The 21,948-nt window shown below is 49.1% G+C and overlaps 1 protein-coding gene across 1 annotated transcript; it reads left to right on the top strand.

Moving 5' to 3' along the window:
- Positions 1–4,357: 4,357 nt before the first annotated feature.
- LOC136385931 (protein EOLA1-like) lies at positions 4,358–11,224 on the top strand. Its single transcript, XM_066357284.1, has 6 exons — positions 4,358–4,487; positions 5,519–5,567; positions 6,312–6,499; positions 9,250–9,532; positions 10,372–10,550; positions 10,656–11,224. The coding sequence occupies exons 4-6, from the start codon at positions 9,280–9,282 to the stop codon at positions 10,767–10,769; spliced, it is 546 nt and encodes a 181-aa protein (XP_066213381.1). The 5' UTR covers positions 4,358–4,487; positions 5,519–5,567; positions 6,312–6,499; positions 9,250–9,279; the 3' UTR covers positions 10,770–11,224.
- Positions 11,225–21,948: the final 10,724 nt, after the last annotated feature.

Here is a 21,948-nt window from a genome sequence, read left to right as displayed (position 1 = left end):
AGGCACGGCATGCTCCAGGTCCCCCACAGTTTAGCTGTCAACAAATCAGCAGGGTGGTATGTTGGCTGAGCCCCAGCATGATGTTTGCAGAACCACCCACAAGCTAGGGAGGGCCTGGAGCACCAGCTTATTTGTTCAGAGACTAGGACAGTAAAGAACACGCAGAAGAAGAGTCCAGGAATAATGGAAACGTGGAAATGAGTACCCCCCAAGTGAGGGGGTGCCAGTTTACAGACACTTCCAAGCTTCCGACTTGGCTGAGCCATGTTCTGTGAGCAGGCCCCACACCTAACCAATGCGACCAAGTCACCTGTCTGTATCTGCAGGTTCCCTGTGGTGCAGTTTCTTCCCATGGCCGTGGAGTGCCAGGAGGGCAGAACCAGAATGAAATATGGCTCTCAGGTTAGGCCACTTGATCTGGCATGTGCAAGGAGGGGCACGACCGAACACAGCTGCCCAGAGGACAGAAAGGATGGCAGGGGCAGTGGTGCATGCATCTTTAAACAGGCCACAGGGGGCTCAGGAATCCAAACGGGAGAGCTGGGGCAGAGGAAACAAGGCTTGCTGACTTCCCACAACTGCAAGCCTGCCCCGGGCCTCCTGCATCATTCCAGGACACAGAATTAAGGCCAAGTGGTGACCTAGTGAACTATAGAGACAAGGAGCCCTTCCCCACAGGCAGAGTGCTAGACGCAAGGGCACCTCCTCCCAGGGGACCTCTCATGGGAGGTTGCGGGCAGCCTCCAGCAGGAAGGGCAGTGGGACAGTCTCTGACCTGTGGGGTCCCTCACAATTTGGAGAGTCCAAAGCAGGTCTGCAAAGAAGAAACCAGTCCCTAAGAGGCAGGAGGAGGAATCTGAAACACAAACCACCAAGGCGGGATTAGCACACAAGCTTCCCAATGTGTGTCCACAATGCGAAACACAAAAGAGCAGCTCAGTGGATGATGGGCCACAGGCAGTTCTCGGAGGAGGAAATGGCACCTGCTAAGAAGTAGAGGGGGGAAACCAGGAAGTTGAGTCAAGCAGCCTGGTGCTGCCACAAAACCTGTGTCGGGAGCAAACTGGATCAATTTCAGGACCTCAGAGCCAAAGAGGCAACCATGGTGGGGTGCAGAGGCAGAACACATTGTGACGTTAAGTGCTCAGAGGGCCACAACGGACCGGGAGTTCTGCAGGGTGCTACCAGGAGGACAGGAAAGGGAGGCTGACTTTCAGGAGGTTCCCTGAGCTCCAAAAAGGAGGCTATGTCCATGGCACAGTCACCTCAAAATGCAATGGCGGCCATGGCATAGACTTCCTAAATGGAAGACAGGCTGAGTTATGGGGATAGAATTTCAGGCTGGGGGAGAAGCAGAGCTTGAGAAGGAGTCTCTCCCCTGCCCCGGGAGACCAGTGATTGCTGTAATAGTCGGAGCAGCAGAGGCACAGTTGCTGGGAAGGAGCAGGAAAAGTCCCAAGAAGTCCCCAATGTCCTCCGACAGCTGGTGTGTCTTCAGGGCACCATGAAGGGCCAAGCAGTGGAAGACAGGAGTGGCCCAGGTCTGGGAGGAGAAGGCAAACCTGCTTGCCAAGATGACCAGCGAGGGAGGGAATGAAGACCTGTCCCTGACAGGACTTTGTTCACGAGAGGGGATGGGTAGCAGCTGGTGAAGGGAATGTCACCTGGTTGTCAGAAATCTGATCATTTTAGGGTTCTGTGACAACTTTTTATTTGTGCTGAAAATCAGGACTGAGTTGAGTTGCAACTCATCCCTTTCACAGGGGCAGCCAAACAACTACCCACCCCTAACTGCAACATGGCCAAGTCACCCTTCCTGGGTCCACCAAGCTGGTAGCAACTGGGCCTTGTGGCCACGACCCCTGAACTTCCCCTTCATCAGACTCCACTGCTCACCTTTACTGTTCTCCCTGAGGGAGAAATCATACGCCTTGTTCTCAGGTTAAACGTGAAGGCCAGAAAAGGGATTCCTGCACGGGCAGCTACAGAGTGTAAGTCTCTAGCTTGCTGGGCACTTTACATTTCTTCAAACAACAGGATTTGGGAGAAACGCTGCAAGTCAGACATTCAGGGAACCCTCTTCCATGTCCTGAAACCTCTACGTGAGGTTCTGGAGTGTTCGGCAGCAGCTGGTAAACCCTTCTAGGGGAGAGGAGCTGAGGAGGGGAGGCTGGGATGGATGGATCTGGACTTGGTGAGCAGTAAAGACCCCTGCCACCTTGAGGCCTAAATCCCATGAATGTACCCTTGGCCCCTCTCCTCATGGCCCGTATTTCTGTTACCTCCAGCTTCTGCAAGGAGAGAGTAGGTGCAGCCCATAGGAAGATAATTTCTCTGTTAATTCAACATTTGCAGAGCCACTACTGAGGGCTCAACCCAGTTTACAAAAACCAGTAAGACACAGCCCCGCCCTCAAAGAACTCGGAGTCCCTGAGAGCGCCCAGACTCTCAGAGGAAAGCAGCTACAGCCCTGGAAGATAAAGAGCTCAGTGATGGAACCTGGGTGGGAAGGTACAGTGTGCCACCAGTATGGGTAAGATCAGAAGCTGATGCTTGGGTGTGGGGTAAGGAAGGGGATGTTGCAGTTGCACCTGGAAGGACAGGAGTCTGCCAGGACAGGAGGAGGCAGGCTTGCCAGGCCTTGGAAATCACAGCAGTCAAAGGGAGTGCCGGTAGAAAGCGTGCAGGAGCAGAGGGTGCAGGGACTCCACAGCAGAGTGAGCCCAGAGTGTTGGGCAATGAGGGGGAGCTGGGACCACTGCAAGGCCCTCCCATGACCTTCTGGAGTTTGAGCTTAAACAAGAGAGGACTGACTGGACAGGGTTTTCAGTCTGGTGTTGATGAAGACAGATGTGCACGTTGGAGTGCCCACTGTAGGAGGGAAGACAGGGGCGTCCGGGCCATTGGGGAGGCTCAGGTAATAGCACTGGCCCCAGACCATGAAGCCTGAATTCAGGGAGTAGCAGTGCGGACGAGAAGGAAGACTACTTATCCTGATCAGGCATTTTAGAGCCAGGGACAGAGGATCTGATCATCAAGTAAAGCAAGAAAGAGCGAGGGTACGCGGACACAGGGAGCCAAGTGTGGTGGCACTGAGAGGGTTGAGCTCCTAACTGAGAGGTACAAGAGCGGAAATAACTTACAGGGAAGCTGGCTTTGTTTGGGACATGTCTGCTGAGCGGCAGCAGGCAACAGAGTGGGGATTTTTCTGCTCATCTGCAACAACAAAAAAAATGCAATGTTGAAGACCTTCTCTCAAGATCCTACTGGCAGCACCAGGGGCTGGAGGTGGGGGCAGCGGTGGAGGAGCTTGAGGAAAGCAGAGCTGGCTGGGCACTCAGCCTTGAGGCGCAGGACTCAATCGAGTTGTCCTGCCCTTTCTAGGCCTCCGTGTGCCCCGGGATCCACTCTGAGGGGCAGCTCAGATCACTGAGGACCCTGGGCTGCCACTTTGACTCATGCCTACGGGTGTAGCACAAACTGAGTGCCTGCCCTTGGCCACTGAGGGGGCCTAGCCACCTGCCACGTGGTTCCCAGTACCCAAAGCTACATCCTTTCCAGCTCCACCCCACTCTCCTCTAGATTCCACCCCCGCTCAGCTCTTCCCCACAGCTAAGCCCTGTTCCTCCGCAGCTTTCCCGCAGCTTTGCCCTGTTCCATCCACCATTATGTGCAGCTGAGCTCTGCACCTCCACATCAAACCATTCTTTCCGCCCTGATTCACCACCCAGATCCACGTCCTCCGTGCAGCTCCACTCCTTGTTTTCTCACAGTTCCACCCCCAGCTACTCCCTCAGCTGTTTCCCGTGGTCTGCCCCTAGATATTCTTCTCCCAGCTCTTTCCCACAAGCCCTTCCTCTCCAGATACGGCTCCGAGCTCCGCCTCCTCTGCCCCCTCCTGCACATCCTCCTCCAGCAGGTTTTCACAGGTCGGCATCCAGCTCCACAGGAAGTCTTTCTCACAGCTGTGCCAAACCCATCTCGCAGCTCCTCCCCCAGTTTTCTCACAGTTCCGCGCCCAGCTACGCCCCCCTAGCTGTTTTCCACAGGTAGCAACCAGATACTCCTCCCCCCGGCCCCGCCTTTTTCCCCAAGCCTCGCCCCTAGGTTTGCCTATCCCCACGCTTTCTTCTCCCCACCAGACAAACGTGTCCTAGCAACCATGGCTTCCCTGCGCATCTACGTTCATACTTACGTGCGGGTGTAAGCCACTGCCTGGAGGCGTACTTACGTACTAGCTTGTGCCTGCTGCGTCCTGACGTGCCTGTACGTCCGTGAGCGCTGCGGCGTCAGAGCGTGCTGCCGCGTCAGGTCGGGCTTGACGCAGTTGGACGTGCTTGCTGCGTCAGGGCGGGCTTGTTGCGTCAAGGCGGGCTTGGTGTGGTGCTTCCTCCGTCTGGTCGGGTTGCTTTCTGTAGGCGGCTGCTTCGTCCAGGCTTCCTTCTGCGTCCGGTCGTGCTGCTGAGTTCCTGCTGCTACTGAAGCGTGTATGTGTCTATGTGTCTTTGTAAGCCCAGCAAAAAAGCGGTCCCTGTATCTGCCAGCGCGGAGTGGTTAACTAGCACCTATCACCTGTCAGTGGTCCTGGGCCGTCCGAGGAGCAGCCGTGATGTGCGTGCGCCCGATGCTCTGTGGTCTCTCCGTGTCCCGGAGCCCTCTCCTAGTCTGGGCGCTGGCAGTCTCACCGGGCTGTGGGGAAGCAGCGGAGGACTGTCCTGCTAGGTGGCCTCAGCCGGGTCTGCCCAGAGCATCGCGCCTTGCATGGCCAGTGGGGCCAGCAGACCCTTCCCTGCCAGAAGGGAGCCAGGAGCTCAGTATGGCCACCGGCCTGCTGGTTCCTTCAAAGGACAGTGCTTTAAGGTTGGGATTTCCAGCTCTGTGGGGCTGGGAGAACCCTCACCACAGCCGAGGCGGCAATTTTCAGTGCCCTCCTCTATCTCCTTTCACTTGCCCACCATCCTTGTAAGTAACTGTGTGTGCACCAACGAGGGGTCTCTGGGAATAAAAACGGTTGTACTGGGCCACACGCACAAGTCTGTTCTCCCGGCTTCCTACTTGGCCCTTAGGCTGTCTCCACCGCAACCAGGCCCCAGGCTGTGGGGTGCCCAGATGACGGCCCATGGCACCCCTCCCAGTAGGACCGACCGCAGATTACATTGAGGGATAAGGAGTGTAGGGTACCCAAATTCTTGCCATGTGATGATATGAGGGGAGGTGAGATTTTTCTTCTCTAGGATACTGGGGTCAGCTGGGCTGTAGAAACACAACCTACTTACACGAAATGACTTTCTGTGCTCTGACTGTGCCATCGTGTAGTCCCTGACCAGGTAAGGGAGGAGGGAGCCAGTGCCATGATTAGTAAAACCAAAGTGAGGGCCCACCTGTGTTTTCCTTTAGTGGAAACCTGCTGGCACCTGGTGCTTTCCAGTACATGCTGGATAGAAGACTTCTGTGTTACCTACCATTGCTGTCTTGTCCCTAATGACCTTTTCTCATTATCCCTCTTGTTCTCGTGCAGATGAAGAAGCAGAGACAGGTGCAAGAGTGTTCCTTAGGCCGCAAAGCAGGTACTCTGCATTGTGAGACAAGAGGGCACTCAGCCCCCTTCGTGCCTTCACAGTTCCTCGGTTCACTCAGGTCCCCTGGTAGTGATTTTGTGGCGTTGATGAGAAAAAGGCCGAGAAACTCAGTGGTGGAAACTAGGCCTGTGCCTTGCTAGAGGAAACAGAAATGGCCAGGCCACAGGGGGACATCTAGCCTCCATCATAAATAATCTAAACCCAGTGACTAGGGCGATCCTTTGTCACCCGTTAAGTGGGTAAAGATTAAGCACAGTGATGATGCTCAGAGCCAAAAGGCATGTGAGGAAATCGCACCCTGGCTCGTGGTTGGTAGAGCATACACGGGTAAGCTTCTGTGGGAGGCCTTTGCTGGCATGTATCGGCATCTCAGATGTGCACGCATGTGACCTGGGCATACTTCTAACAAGTCTTCAGTCAATAAGTGTTAATGGTAGTGTCCTTGATAGTGGCAAAAAGTACAAAGCAGCCTGTGACTCTTCCTCAGTAGGGGAAAGTCAGTAAATCGTGCTGCAACTCATAATGGGATACTATACAGTCAGCAAAAATTAGGGTAAAAGAAGATGTACAAATGTGAAGGAATATGCTTGATGCGCTGTTAACGGCGAACTCATTCTTTACCCTGTGGAGGTGCACGGGAAAGACTTATTCCTCTGTAGTCACTTGCAGGCTGGTCAGATCAAAACATCACAGCCCTAGTGGCTTATGTAACAGACATGTACTGTCTCCCAGGTGTGGAGTCTGGAGGTCCGAGATTGAGATGTCAGCCAAGTTTGCTTCTTCTGAGAACTGAAAGAGGATCTGTCTATCCCTGTCCCCAGGCTTGTGGTGGTTTGCAGGCAAAGCTTTGGCATCCCTGAGTTTACAGTACTCGGCCTTCATCTTCACAAGGTATTCGTGCAGGTAAATTCCCGCTTTAGGTAAGGACACCAGACATTGAAGAATAGTCTAATGTTAACTTAATTACCCTTGTAAAACCCTTTTCTTTATGCATCAAGTCACAGGAGCAAGGTTTTTGAGCGAGCAAGAGTAGTGCGGTCCAGAGCACAGGGAAAGGGGGCCCAGGTGGAGGAAGGAAGGGAAGGGAAGGCAAAGGAGCTGGGCCCTGGGACTGGCAGGATATGGGTTTGGGAATGGGGTGAACATGAAGTGTTTATCCTCTGGACTTTGTCTTAAGATTGGATTTGTTTTTATAAACAAGAAGAGAATAGCTGAGGTGAGGTAACGTCCTTTAAAGTCAGGAAGGGAGAGACAAACCAGAGTGGTGGTGCTCATGGGTGGAAGGAAGAGCCAAGGCTCAGGCCCCATGCTGATGATGGGTAAGCACCGTTTGTGACTGTCCTGTTAGGTGCCAGGTCCCCAAAGCCCCATGGAGACCAAGGCTCCACCAGGTTACTAAGACCCAGCTGAGTCTCCGGGCCGGGGCCCTGCTCCCACTGCACAGATCTGGCCTCCACCGTGGAGCAAGGACCCCCTTCCCCAGGTACAAGAAAAAGAGGCAGGACCCACGTGACCATCGTCCATCTAGTCATCCCTTGGTGCCACGTTCCCAGCTGTAGAATGGGGTGACAGTGACACTGCCCCTGTGTATTTAATTGAGGTTTGAATTCTAGGATCCAGGGATCATGCCCATTTGAGGGTCTGGCATGGGTACGGTGCCTGTGGAGTGGTGCCAGATGTTCCTGCTTCTGTTATTTGTTTCTCTAGGCTCAGCTGGGGGACGGGTGTATTCTGCCAGTGGATAGCAGTGGTGCAGGAAAGGGATGGAGGAGAGTGACACCCAAAGGGGTTGGGAGGAGGCACCTGGCAGGATTATCAGAGATCGCATGGTGTCTTCAGGGCCCAGCTGAGGTTGGGCCCCAAGGATTTGTGCCGGGGTCTAGCCCCGGGGGGTTCCAGGGGTCCCAAAGGAAGAGACGGCGTCAGCACGAATCGAGTGAGAGAGCTGAATTCTTTTCTTTCTCTTTATTCTCTCGTTAGCATTTACTGCCAGGCATCTCTGCCAAATGCTGGTCTAGCTTTCTTTTTATGCACACACACTAAGTTAAAATCACATGGTATTTTGTTTCACTATGGTTACATATTTCCAGATAACAGTTAATTCATATCTATAAGCTACAAATCAGGTGGTAAGTTATTCAAAGTACAGTTATACAATAACTTGAATAGCAATAACAATATTGGTACAAACTTCTAAAAGATTAGTACAAATTAATAACTCTACCTTACTGTTGTTGTGAGTCAAGGGCGCAGAGAGAGAGATTAGCAGACGAAATCATCAAGGACTAGCAAAGGACCACCGCTTGCTCAGGCAAATGGCCCTGAGTTCATGCACTGTTCTAATTTTTCTCACAAGACTTCAAAAGGCTTGCTTATTAAGAAACTGGCATAGCATCAAGAGTAACTTTTGCTTAAAGATACATAGAGTGCACCTGCAAGATAGCTTAGTAGCAACATAATATCAGAAGGCATTAATTGCTATTGCTGCTATGGATCCCACCACATTCCTCTCCTTATTCTTGGAAAATACAAAAATCTCATGAGACTGTTTTACTGAGAAAAAGCCCAGCAACTGCCTTCAGTCACAAAACAAGTCTCTTATCAAAACATTCTTTACTTGCCGGCTGTGGTCCTATCCAAGGCCACTCAACGGGTCACTCCACTACACCTTACCTAAGATTCTATTGTCTAGTCAAATTTTATTTATTTACTATATTCATACACTAGTTAAGTTCTAACTTTATTCTTTCTAACATTATTAATAAGAAGAAATTCTCCTACAAACTTAACCCTTTACGAAGGATATCATAGCCAGCCTCTTATGTTTATGAGCCCAGTTCAAGGGGCTTACAGGCTTTTCTGTGGAACTTACACTTTCTGTCTCATTTCCAAAGAAATTACTACGAATCTACAGGGAAAGCACGGTACTATTATCCCTGTGCCATAAATAATAGCACACACCCAGAAAAGGGGGGATATAAGGCCAGATTAATTCAAAAAGGTCAAAGGGGGAAGTATCGTTGTGCCTTTCCTTTGCGGTGACTTTGTCAGCCCGCAGCCATTGGTCTTCTCTGCTGTGACTTTGTCAATCAGCAGTTTTTGATCTTCTCCTGCTGTGACCTTGTCAGCCAGCAGTCGTTGATCGGCTCCCTACAGATTTGCACTCCACAGCCCTGAGAGAGGGGCCAGGGTGCTCAGGAACCTACAGTGCCTTTGGGGTGGCAGGGCCAGGGAACTGAGAGTCTTGGCGTAGGAGGTGTGGGGAGAAGAATTAAAGCACAGAATGGTCTCTGTACTGAGAGAAAAATAGAACCCACCCACCTGGTGTGAAGTGAGAGCACCCTCCCTCCCTCCTCTGTTCTCCATGGGCCTCCCTGTCCTTCATAGAACTGACCACCCCGTGTCCTGACTGATTTTCTGTAGATGTCCCCACCTTCTTCCTTCAGCTCCCCAAAGACTCCATCTGACGGACAAGGCATCCCCATTGCCAAGCCTTTACATTGGGCCTGTCAGCTGACTGTGTGATGATAGAAGCCAACAGTCTCTGCTCCCCCACCATCCCTGTCAGCTGGGTTCCAGGGCCTTCAGGAGAGACTGGGCAGAGGTCAGGCTACAGGCCACGAGCTTGAAGGACTGGTACAGGATGTCTCATGCTTCTTTGTTTTCACAGGCCACGTGAGGCCCACGGATCTCTGGGGAGATGAAATTCTGGTGCCTCTCCTTCCGGCAGCCTTATGCAGGTTTTGTGTTAAATGGTGTCAAGACTCTGGAGACTCGTTGGCGTCCCTTGCTTAGCAGCCACCAGCACTGTACCATCGCCATCCACATTGCTTACAGGGACTGGGAAGACCCTGTCTGGAAGGAACTGCTGCTGGAGAGGCTGGGGAGGAACCCCGCTCAGATGCAGGCCTTGCTTCAGGAAGGCGAGAAGTACGGCCGTGGAGTGATAGCTGGCAAGTGGCCACACCCGAGAGCTGCTCAGACCCCTCTAAGGGTACCCCTAGGAGCTTGTTCAGGCATTTTGGGGCTTGTTTTCTTTGGAGCCTGTGGGGATGGGGCTGTGGTTTCTTTAGGCAGCACCCCTTCAAAGGGCAGCAAGGGGCCCTGTGGTGAGGGTCTGTGGGCCAGGTTCCCACGACCTTGTGTGAACCCTCTTGTCCACTCTGGGCCTCAGTTCCCATTGGTGATCTGAGAGGCAGGGACAGATCTAAGTTAGCGTGTTGTGTTGCTTGTGTGTACGCATGTGTATACATCTGTGCCTGCATGTGACAGACCACGAGAGGCTGCACAGCACACAGGGTCAGGTGGCTTCCAGACTCATGCTGCTGTCTGCCTGACATCACACACCTGCCCCTCCCCCGCTGTCCGTGGCATCCTGAGCAATTTTTCTCGCCCCTCAGTGGTTGAGGTCCGACATCAGCTCCTTGACCTGGTGAAATGCTTGGGACCTGATTGCCTGTGAGTTCCTGACAGTGACCAGGGCCCTTCTGTCTTGTACATGCTGCCCTCAGCAGTGTGGTTAGGCTCTGCCTGCCCATTGCTGGGTGGAGGTGTTGAGGACAAGGCCCTGTCCTCTGCATTTCCCTCTCTCCCCTGACTTGACACAGAGTTCCCTGAAGAGAGTTTGACATACCGGAAATGCTCAGTCAGAGGGACCCAGTTTACTCTGGGTCTGTTTGGTGAAATCAGCTTAGTCTCTAGTGGTTGTCACTTCAAATAACCATTATCTCGCACAGGCAAGCTGTGGTTTATGGGAGGAGAAACATCGTTATGCTTCTTTCTTGGTGCACAGGGCTCGTTGACGTTGGGGAGACTTCGCCGTGCCCGGAAAACTTAACTCCTGATGAGGTTGTGGAACTGGAAAATCAAGCTGTACTGACCAACCTGAAGCAGAAGTACCTGACTGCACTTTCAAACCCCAGGTGGTTACTGGAGCCCATACCCTGGAAAGGTGGAAAGGATATCTTCCAGGTAGACATCCCAGAGCACCTGATTCCCTAGCAGCAGGCGGACCCCTGACAGGCCAGTTACTGAGAAAGCAGCTGAACCATGACCGTCAACTCCCTGCCATTCCAGGAACATATAAATCAGGTTCGATCTGAATTGGCCCCACTGTGGAGATCACTGCACAACATCTGCTGTTCATGTAATCAGAGTCCTGGGTTCCGAAGTAGGGGACTCTCCTCATGACATGCCTCTCTGGGCTCACTGACAGTCTCAAGATCTTTGACCTTTAGGAAAAATGGGAAGCTTCCACCGAATATCTTGGTGTTGTCAGGTCCTGCTTATTCCTGGTTTGTACAAAGGAATATGTTTTAAGAGAACTGGTTACTGTTCAGGGCTCCCTTACATGTGCCCTTTTTTCTTCAGTTTAAACTCATAGAACGCTTCAGCAGCATCCAGGGTACACTGTGGGAGGGCTGGGAAGGACACTGAATGACTGCCCGAGGGTGACCAACCGGGGATAGCCTCATTCACCGTGAAGGGGAGGTTAGCCCTTGGAACAAAGCACCTGTCTATCCTGGCAAATTCCCTTATTCTGTTGTAAATGTGTCCCTTGGCTCATGAAGTCTTGTGTTACACATGTCACGTAGCTACTTTGTAAGCAAAGAAAGGATCTGAAATACATCTCTGATGGGAAATGATGAGCAGTGTTGCATTTTCTTTTATTTGTGGGCAATCTTTTATTTATTTGGGTCCCCTCTCGCAGAGTTACTAGTGGTTGTTAGCGGTGAGGATGATGGGTTTTCTCCCAGGGGTAGACTGGAATGAGACTGCTTCTTCTGAGCCAAACTGCCTCGGTGTATGTCACTTAGCAGATGGGGTGGCCTAGTTTTAGGTAGGCCTCTGTGGAAGGTCCCTGGAACTTGGGCTAGAGATCCTCAGCTGCTGATCAGAAACTTTCTGGTATCCATGGGGCTCCATAGGAAAGACGCTCCTGTTTCAAGGTACATGACTAATGTAAAGTGATCCCCCAAAGTCAGGAGCCTAACAGTTCTGTTTCCTGACCAGCGGGCAAAACTCAGGGTACCAGATCTTCCTGGGCTTGCCTTTGGCCTCCTTAGTCAAACCTTTGGCTGATTGTGTGAAAATGAAAGAGGACAGTGGGGACAAAAACTTGTCTTGGGCCAGGATTTCTAACCTCCTAGGTACTTTTGATGAGGTGTGTGTAGCATGGAAACAGAAGGACACAGTCTCACAATTCTCGTTGGATTGTTTATTTACTTATCACCATGGAGTTTGGCTTTTCTTTAATAAAGCTGAATCTGGATTTGTGGTTACAAAGTGGTGATATATCCTGTCATCTATGAGTTTAGGGGCTTGGATTATTTTTACACTGTTCCCAGAGTACACATTTGTAATCTGAGGAGCTTTTCTCTTTGTCCTCGTCATAGTCCTCAAGTGGGGCCATGACTGAATGGCAGCCATCAGGGTGGAATAACAAGTGTTGCACAAACACACCACTGAATTGTGTAATAGGTAATCTGGGGATCTGGTAGGCAGCCCCCATGCCGTTGGTTCCGGTAGTAGCCGTGGGCGCAGATGTGACATTCCCAGATGTACCCTCCCCACTTGAGCCACTTGACTCACTTGGGCTATGCACTTTATTGGCACTGCTCCTGGGCCACAAACCTGAGAATTTGAATGACTGGGTACCCGTTGGTCCCTGAGCATTTGGTACTTGCTTCTGGGCCTTCCCTGTCAAGAATTCGTGGAGAGTGTCTTGTAGAAGTATTATAAAGTACTGTACCCAAGGTTCTGAAAGACACCGTACCTCACTCCATCAGGTTCACGTAGAGACACTAAGTCCAGATGAATTTTGAAGAGTTTTATTAGTGGGTTGCTTTAGCCTATATGAGGTTTCCAATTTTCCCCACAATTCCCTGAAAATTCTTTTTACAGTTTTTACTATTATGGCTAATGCAGCAGGTCTCCCTTATGAACTTCATGCCTTCTAAGTAACTGAGAGATTTGGAGGAGACCCAACACCTACCTCAGCTTCACGGGAGAGTGTTGGAATTTTTCTCTAATTTTTTACACCAGTAGAGGGCAACAAGCCATCATTCCCAACCCACGGAGGGTCCGTCTCTGATAATCCTATTCCTTATAATTCTATTACTCATGCTTCTGTCACTCCTTTTGGAGCTGCAATGTAATTTAAGAAATTGCCAATTAACTAGCAAGGTCCACACCCATGGTTTGTTAATTTCTAAATTATTTTTCTTTCCTCTAAGATTTTTCTAAAGCAAAGTCTTAATTTTTAATACTATTCCTATCCTGTATTTTTCAAATGGGCAAAACCTATTTTGGTCACCAGGTGGATATCTGAAACTAGTTTCTGTTCTATATTTTCTCTAGTTATCTCACCCTTTCTCTAACGCCCTTCTCCTGCTGCTCTGCCCACAGCACATCCCAGCCCTGCCTTCCTCTCATTCAAACTGCTTACTTGCTAGTGCTTCAGCTCCAGAGTCTGGAGAAACACTTTCAATTTGTGGGCTCCACTTTTCTCTCACCCCCTTGGCTGCTTGTAATATGGAGCATGTATTTTTCCAGTGCCCTTCTGCCTCACAATAAGCACATTGATTTTTTTCCTAGCATAGTCTTACTCTTTCTCGAATTGCTTCCTTTCTCTCTTTCTTCCTCACCCTCTCCTTCAGCAGAATTCACACCAACTTCCTCATAATCCTTCTTAAGGGCAGTCATGTCCTTACGCACCTTGGAGAACTCTCCTTCCTCTTCTGGGGGTCCCTCATCCTTAAAAGAGTTGGTCTCCTGGAGTGCTGCTACTATTGCTTTAGTTATTCGTTTTTCCTGTTTCAGACTCAAATCTTGCCTTACTAAGAAGACGTGACACCCTCTCTGTATGGAACAAGCTTTAAGCCATTGTGGCAGATTCATTGTTAAATTTAGCCATTGGTCAATGTATGGAAACTGATCAGGACAGCCTGGATTCCCACTTACGATATTCCAAACTGCTCTTACTTGCTGGAGATTAAAAGTTTCAGCTGCCAGCACCTACTACAAAACTGAAACTTGTTCCAGGAGAATGTAAGAATTAGTGCATTAGTATAAGCAAGTAAGATAAGACAGATAATTAACTAGCACCCAGAATAAAAGGGTGTTTGACTATAGAGATATTCATTATTACACAAAACTGGGGGAAGAAGCCAACAGAAGAGAATAATTTCTTTTTTTTTTTTTTTGTATTTTTCTGAAGCTGGAAACGGGGAGAGACAGTCAGACAGACACCCGCATGCGCCTGACTGGGATCCACCCGGCACGCCCACCAGGGGCGACGCTCTGCCCACCAGGGGGCAATGCTCTGCCCCTCCGGGGCATCGCTCTGTTGCGACCAGAGCCACTCTAGCGCCTGGGGCAGAGGCCAAGGAGCCATTCCCAGCGCCTGGGCCATCCCTGCTCCAATGGAGCCTTGGCTGCGGGAGGGGAAGAGAGAGACAGAGAGGAAGGAGGGGGGGTGGAGAAGCAAATGGGCGCTTCTCCTATGTGCCCTGGCTGGGAATGGAACCCGGGTCCCCTGTACGCCAGGCCGACGCTCTACTGCTGAGCCAACTGGCCAGGGCCCAGAAGAGAATAATTTCTTCAGGGGAGAAGTCGAACAGGGCCCCTTGAAGCCAGAGATCCTGAATCCAAGTAAAGATATGTAGTTGGTCAGGAGAGAGGGATCCAAACCATGAAATGTCACAAGAGATTTCTCTAAGGAACAAAGAAAATCTGCAGTATACACAAATCACCATTTAAGATTGCTTTTTAGTCAGAAACTTCCAATTTTTGACACAAAAATTCAAGCCATGCCTCAAAAACAGACACATTTAGACATTAAACAAAGACTTTACATATCACAAACAAATAATGAGCATGCTTTATTTTGATTAAAATAATACCGGATATTTTGACAAAGACAAAGCTTCATAGACCAGAAAAGGGCTCCCCCCTCGTGGCCTCTCAGGTACACGTAGGCCGCGGCACCAGAGATTCCTTTAAACCAGGGGTTTCTAGACAAACATTAAAACAAAGACTGAGATCTCGACAATACAAAGGTGCCCTGAAAGTCCTGAGACAGAACTGATCAGCTCAGTATCAACTCAGTCCCTACTCAGGTTTCCTCCTGAGAACACCACCAAATGTGGCACCACCAAATGTCCTCACTCATGTCTCCCTGAGAGCACAATTAGATGCCTCCAGAAGTTTGGGGTCTCTACTCAGTCCCCTTTCTGTCTTCCTAGAGAAATGTGCAAAGAAAAATAGACGTCTCTGAAAGCCCGAGACAGAACTGATAGACCTGGTTACCTCAGTTCCCACTAATTGTCTTTCTAGAGTACAACTAGATGTGCAAACACAAATGGACATCTCTGGAAGCCCTCTTTCCAGGGTACAACTAAATGCATCCCAGAGCATCCTAAGGCAGGAACAATGGACCTGCTACCAAATGTCTCGGTCTTTGGAGAGTCCCAGATTCAGATAGACTAGTTTCAACTCAGTAAAGCAGCTCTGAAGGCCCTACCTATGCACTGCAGTTCCAAATCTCCGGAGTCAAAACTCAGCAAAGCCCCAAATCTACCCTACCTAAATTCTAGTCTCAAACAGTAAAGCAAAACCAAGAAATCAGAGGAAAGCCAGAATTCAGTAAAGCCAGAGAGTTGCTTTACCTACCTTCTTGATTTCTCTGCCGAATAGTCCAAATTGTAGTGTAAAGCCAGGAGCCACGGCCAGGGCCACTATCGCAGCAGCCGCCTGGCCCATGCAGGTTCGCATTGGATTCGGACAGTCGGCAAAGAAACAACGGAGCCAAAAGCTGATGGGCCATAGTCTTTAATCCTAGCTTGCATTCGGCGGGCAAGTAAAAATACACACTGGGCTCCAAAACCCATTCACATTCAGTGCTCACAAAGCTACTGACTTATCCGAGTTTCCTAGAATCAAAGGTTTCTAGCTCACCAGCCTTATTCTCCTCAGTTCCCCATCTCCTTCCTTATCCCAGATACAAACTGCACAAACTGGCATCTCACTCAGCACTCCGCCATCTTGGCTGCTTTTCCTGGCCTCCTCCACGTGGCCTCCTCCCGCTGCTGGCTCTACTCTCTCCTCTGCTGAAAATCTCAGGAACCAAGAGCGCAAGCTCTCGTTTTGCCCCCATTTTATAGTGTAGAAATCCAAACCCTTAATCCAATATACATAATAGGGAGGTCTCTAATACAAAGACACTTCTGAGGCATGATTGGATTGTACCGCCCCACATCAAAAAGGGTGGGAAAGGCTTAATCCCAAAACCAAGCCCCAGGCTCCAACAATCCTGCCTGCCCCCAACACACATTAATATTACCTGGGCGACGGCCTCCTTGTGTCATCTTTAACAAAGTGAGCATAATACATTTTATCTGCCCAACATGTAGAATTTGGGAACTGGGAGACATCTACTGGAGAACTGTTCAAACCCACTGGAAAACCAGGAGCCTTGGAACATCTCAAGTGGCACCTCTCCTCAAGGTTCAAGGGAGTTAAGCAGCTCCCTGGAGAGACCAGCCAATTCAGGGTGTCTCTACACGGTGCTGTTAAACACCGGATCTCGGTTAAGCCCCCATATGTTATGAAGTACTGTACCCCAGATTCTGAAAGGCACCATACCTCACTCCATCGGGTTCACATAGAGACACCAAGTCCAGATGAATTTTGAAGAGTTTTATTAAAGGAAGAGATTTACTAAATATGCCGGCGACATGTAGCTGACACGGAGCAGCAGGCCCAAATCATGTGCCAGCCCTAAAAATATTTCAGGGGCTTTTTATAAACCCTTGATCACACACAGGCATGGGAGATCATGACATGGCACAAGCTGACAACATTTGTTTAGGGGATATACAGAAATATTAAGTCTTTCAAGGTAAGACAATCAAAAATGTTTACAAATCGGCCCTGGCCGGTTGGCTCAGCGGTAGAGCGTCGGCCTAGCGTGCGGAGGACCCGGGTTCGATTCCCGGCCAGGGCACACAGGAGAAGCTCCCATTTGCTTCTCCACCCCTCCGCCACGCTTTCCTCTCTGTCTCTCTCTTCCCCTCCCGCAGCCAAGGCTCCATTGGAGCAAAGATGGCCCGGGCGCTGGGGATGGCTCTGTGGCCTCTGCCTCAGGCGCTAGAGTGGCTCTGGTCGCAACATGGCAACGCCCAGGATGGGCAGAGCATCGCCCCCTGGTGGGCAGAGCTTCGCCCCTGGTGGGCGTGCCGGGTGGATCCCGGTCGGGCGCATGCGGGAGTCCGTCTGACTGTCTCTCCCTGTTTCCAGCTTCAGAAAAATGCAAAAAAAAAAAAAAAAAAAAAAAAAAATGTTTACAAATCTTTTAAGGTTCATCATCCCTCACTAGCCTAGAGGTATTTTACTTTCAAGATTCCAGGAAAGGGGAGGAACTACAATCAATGTAAGGTGGTATGTAAATTATGTCTCCCATTGAAAGAGAAGAAGTTTCTGAGTTAATCTTTATTTTAGATTTAAAACTAAATGACCCATTGTTCTTGCAAGCCCGAAACTTCTACATTCTTCTCCCTCCAATCCCCAAAGGAAGGACTAGACAGGGAAGCCTGATCTTTTCTCCTAGAAAATCAATATTTTTCAGCTTTTTGGTGCCTTACTACAGAAGCTACATGCTTCCTTCTCTTTGGAGGTGTTTTGCTGGTCCCTGGCCAAGCAGGAGTTATCCAGTTGCCTTTTTTCTTATAGTTCTTGATTAGCCAAGCCTCATCTCTTTGAAAGTTGGAGTTGCAGTGGATCTGAAACAAAATCATTTTAGTCGTTCTGGAATAAAATAAATCTATTTGACATTAACTGGCCTCTCGATGTCTTTACTCATCCCTGCCAATTATCTCTCAGGGGTTTATAGTGAAATATAGGAGAAAAAAAAAAAGGTTTTTAGCAATAGATAACTTTAGAAGGCTCTCAGCATAAGTAACTTCATTGAGCTTCTCTTCTTTCTTAACCTCTAAATAACCCCAGAACTTACTTAGTTCTAAAACTTCCTACCCCCGGCCTTGAAGTTAGTTTCACCAAATAGCAGATGTGTCAGGGGTGGGTTAGAAATGTTTTTGTTAAGCATGTGAAGCATTTATCACTACTATGTTATCATCTTCAGAGCTTATAGTCTTAGTGTATAAATTTTTTTGTTCAAATTGATCTTATAGATAAACATTGTAAGGACAGTAAGATTTTAGTGAGCTTATTAGCAAGATTAATGAATATGTTTTATTGCTTTTGTACCATGCTTTGCTGAGCTACCCCTCCTTCCTATACCCCAATTCTTATGTGATTTTGTCTTTAAAAGCTGGCCCCAAACTCTGTTTGGAGTGACATGATTTGACTGACTTAGGTCTCTGTGCAGTCACTGGCTTTAAAATAAAGACTCCTTTCATTTGGCTACTTAATTGTGTGGTAAAACATCTGTTTCTCACTGTTCTGACACAACAATAGTTTCATATGAAAACCTACACTTTCCTATCTTTCTGTAAATACTGTCTCATCTGAAAAGGAGTTATCCCCTGAAATGAAACCCTTTTAGTATATCATTCTTCTCGATCTACTGGGAACATATAGAGGTAGCAGAGAAGGTGAGGCATGCAAGAACGTTTTTTTTTTTTTCTGAAGCTGGAAACGGGGAGAGACTGTCAGACAGACTCCCGCCGCATGTACCCGACCAGGATCCACCCGGCACGCCCACCAGGGGATGATGCTCTGCCCATCTGGGGCGTCGCTCTGTTGTGACCAGAGCCACTCTAGCGCCTGAGGCAGAGGCCATAGAGCCATCCCCAGCGCCCGGGCCATCTTTGCTCCAATGGAGCCTCAGCTGCAGGAGGGGAAGAGAGACACAGAGGAAGGAGAGGAGGAGGGGTGGAGAAGCAGATGGGCGCTTCTCCTGTGTGCCCTGGCCAAAAATCAAACCCGGGACTTCTACACACCAGGCCGACGCTCTACCGCTGAGCCAACTGGCCAGGGCCCATGCAAGAACTTTTTACTTGACCATCATCCTGTTGTTCCCTGGAGTGTAAACATAAGGGTCACTTGGGCATTCTTTGCTGAATCCACAGAGCAGGGGGCCCCAAACTACGGCCCATGGGCTACATGCGGCCCTTGGTGCACTTCCCGAAGGGGCACCTCTCATTGGTGGTCAGTGAGAGGAGCACAGGATGCATCCTGTGCTCCTGGAGTACTGTATGTGGCGGCGCTGCAAAGCACGGCATCTCTCATGTACAGTACTACTTCCTGTGACACAGGTCGTACGCGTCATGACCCCAGAAGCACGTCATATTACTTGTTATGACTAACAGTGACAAATATGGAACTGGACATTGAACATCTCATTAGCCAAAAGCAGGCCCATAGCTCCCATTGAAATATTGGTCAGTTTGTTGATTTAAATTTACTTGTTCTTTATTTTAAATATTGTGTTTGTTCCCCCCCCCCCTTTTTTTAACTATAAGATATGTGTGGTGTGCATAGCGATTTGTTCATAGTTTCTTTTTATAGTCCAGCCCTCCAACGGTCTGAGGGACAGTGAACTGGCCCCCTGTGTAAAAAGTTTGGGGACCTCTGCCATAGAGGTTAAGCAGGCAAATGAAACTCTTCAGGCTGTCTGATTGAAAGATTCTCCCTGTGCCCCTTTGGCAAAGAATCTCCACCTGGAATAGATCTTTGTCAGTGATCAGAGTGTCTCCATCATCTTTCCAGCACACCAGTGTGAAGATGTTATCTTCCACTATCCTCCAGGCCTTTCTTGGGAAGGACAGCCCACAAAGAACATTGTTTCCTTCCATGTTGGTGGCGCCTAGGTTTGGGTCCTTTGGTTGCAGATTGTCTTGGGACCTTGGATCTTGGCCCCAGGCACGGTCCCATGCCTTTCCAAAGTTTCTCTTGGATCCACATATGGATCCAAGGAAGTATCAAATTGGGCCATTATGGGTGGCTCTCCACCCTTCGATAGAGCCAGCTTGGCCTCATCCACCTCATTGTTACTCAGACTAGCCATGGAGCTGCTCCAGATTAAAAGCATTTGATACCTGAAATTGTATCACTGAACACTGGGGTCACAAAAGCAGTCACATCAGGGATGCCCAATAAATATGGTCCTCAAAATTCTAGAGTGTCGATTGGGGAGCAACCAGCTTCATAAATCACAGTCCTCTTTATTGATCATGTGATGTCACAAAGGTGGCTCGCTGCTGGCCTAGAGGATGAACCTAGCCATTTGTAGGGGAGTGTACCAGTGTAGGACCCCCAGCTTCTCTTTTGTTGGTAAGTACTGAAAAATAGGGTTCAGGTTGCCAGAAAGAATCTCATCTGCTGCCAAGCACATTGTTTCCTGTTGCTAAACGCAGGATTGGTAGAGAAGTCATGATCCTATCTCGACTTCAACCCCTAGAGTAGGGGGAGATCTTTGATTGCTTCTTTGCTTGTTCAATGGCAAGGGCCTAGTTAGTCCTAGCTTGGCTACCACCAAGACTGCCTGGGTCAGATGGGCCCACAAGGTACTGTACCTCCCAGAAGATGTTCATTGGACCAGTATCACTTGCCAGCCCCCTCTTCAATCCCCCCACCCACCCATCTTTCCTGCTTTGGCATCTTCCAGGTACCTCTCCTGGTTGGTGAGTCCTGTGCAAATGGGCCCAAACAATGAATCTTCTTTTCTTACCCCTGGGTCAGGTTGTCCCTAAAGGAGGGCTGTGCTCCAACAGAGATGGGAGTGCTCCTCTGGGTCCTCAACCTCAGCATAACCCAAAGCACTTCAGACACTGTGTTTCCCATAATATCGGCGTGTAAGTGGACAGCCACGCCCTCCGCTGTGCTGGGGAGTCCCATCTTGAGCTCTGCTTTCTTCCAAATCTCACCCCTCTCCAGACCATAGCAGGATTGGCTTTAGTTTCCTTTTCTTTTTTCTTTTTATTTCTGTAGAAATACTTCTCATTACTCAAGATGGGCTTGCCTCAGGACTCATGCATTTGCCTTCTCAAATCACCCTCCTGAGACCTTCCGGTTTAGCCTTCCTTGAGGTCTCCTCTACATTCTTTTTCATTTCTTCAGTGAGGTGGTTTTGCTTTCTCAGATTTCTGGCCTCTCAATTCCAAATTGTATCTCTTGGGCACTTCCCTTTTTAATTACTGGTATAGGGTTAGGCATATATTCAGTTCTGTTGAAACAAAGCATTCCACTGACCCACTCTCATGCCAGCCCTGTTCTTGGTAGAAACCCAACACACTCAACACCAATGTGTCCCTCTTCTTCCGTTGCCTTGAAGATAGGTACATTGAATCAATAAGTTTGCTCTTGGGCTAGATACTTTTGAAAGAACCTACTTTACACAGACTCACTACCAAGGAAAATTCTTACTTGTTTAGCTAGGCATGACTAAAGGAAGTTGATATAAAGGTAATCATAAATATGTACTTGAACATAGATGAGAGTTTGTGTGTGAGTTTAGAGAGAAGCCAAATTTAAGTCATCTTCACCATAGAGGAGAAGATACTACAGGGGGTTTGGTGATCCATGTTCTCTAGTTGTTGGGGACAACTTTGGTCTTAATTCTCACTCTGTATAGGGAGCTAGAATGGTACTGTGGGAAGGCCCTACTCACACGGGTGCTAGATCTCTGTTCAAGCTCTACCACTAAGTGGGGTAATTTGTCTCCCTTTCTGTGGGTCAAACCGTTGTTTATACAAAGGGAGTGCAAAGACATTTGGGAATAGAACCTCCTTCGGTGCCCCTCAGTCTAAGGACTGCATCCTTAATGGAGCCTTCAGGCCTAGGTTTGAGCCCAGTCCATCGTCTTTGTGCTTCTAAGCAGGCTTTAAAAACATTCATTTGAGAAACCAGTTTATTCTGGGAGGATGTGCCCTAGAGGCTAAGAATAAACGGGGTGGGCATTGGTGGTTTTCAGAGAGTGCTCTTAGTGTCTCTGGTTAAACTGCTGGCTCCCTTCAGTTGCCTACCAAACTATTGCTTCTTTTGTTTGTTTGTTTGTTTTATCTTATTTTTATTCATTTTAATTCAGTGACATTGATAAATCATGATATATGTGTTCCGTGAAAACATCACCAGATTATTTTGACATTTGATTATGCTGCGCACCCCTCACCCAAAGTCAAATTGTCTTCTATCACCTTCTATCTGGTTTTCTTTGTGCCCCTCCCCACCCCCCACTCCCTCTCTCTCCTTCCTGACCCCCTCCCCACCCTCCATCCCCCACCCCCGTTATCGTCACATTCTTGTCCATGTCTCTGAGTCTCATTTTCATGTCCAATCTATGTATGGGTTCATATAGTTCATAGTTTTTTCTGATTTACTTATTTCACTCCGTATAATGTTATCAAGGTCC

This window comes from Saccopteryx leptura, chromosome X (assembly GCF_036850995.1).
Source record: "Saccopteryx leptura isolate mSacLep1 chromosome X, mSacLep1_pri_phased_curated, whole genome shotgun sequence".
NCBI lineage: Eukaryota > Metazoa > Chordata > Mammalia > Chiroptera > Emballonuridae > Saccopteryx > Saccopteryx leptura.
This window is presented reverse-complemented; position numbering and strand designations above follow the sequence as displayed.

Bases quoted from the DNA above. Each gene is read 5' to 3' on its own strand.
- LOC136385931 (XM_066357284.1), top strand. From the start codon at position 9,280: ATGAAATTCTGGTGCCTCTCCTTCCGGCAGCCTTATGCAGGTTTTGTG. The intron at 9,533-10,371 runs GCAAGTGGCCAC...CTTGGTGCACAG, and splicing joins CGGCCGTGGAGTGATAGCTG to GGCTCGTTGACGTTGGGGAG. The intron at 10,551-10,655 runs GTAGACATCCCA...CTGCCATTCCAG, and splicing joins GTGGAAAGGATATCTTCCAG to GAACATATAAATCAGGTTCG.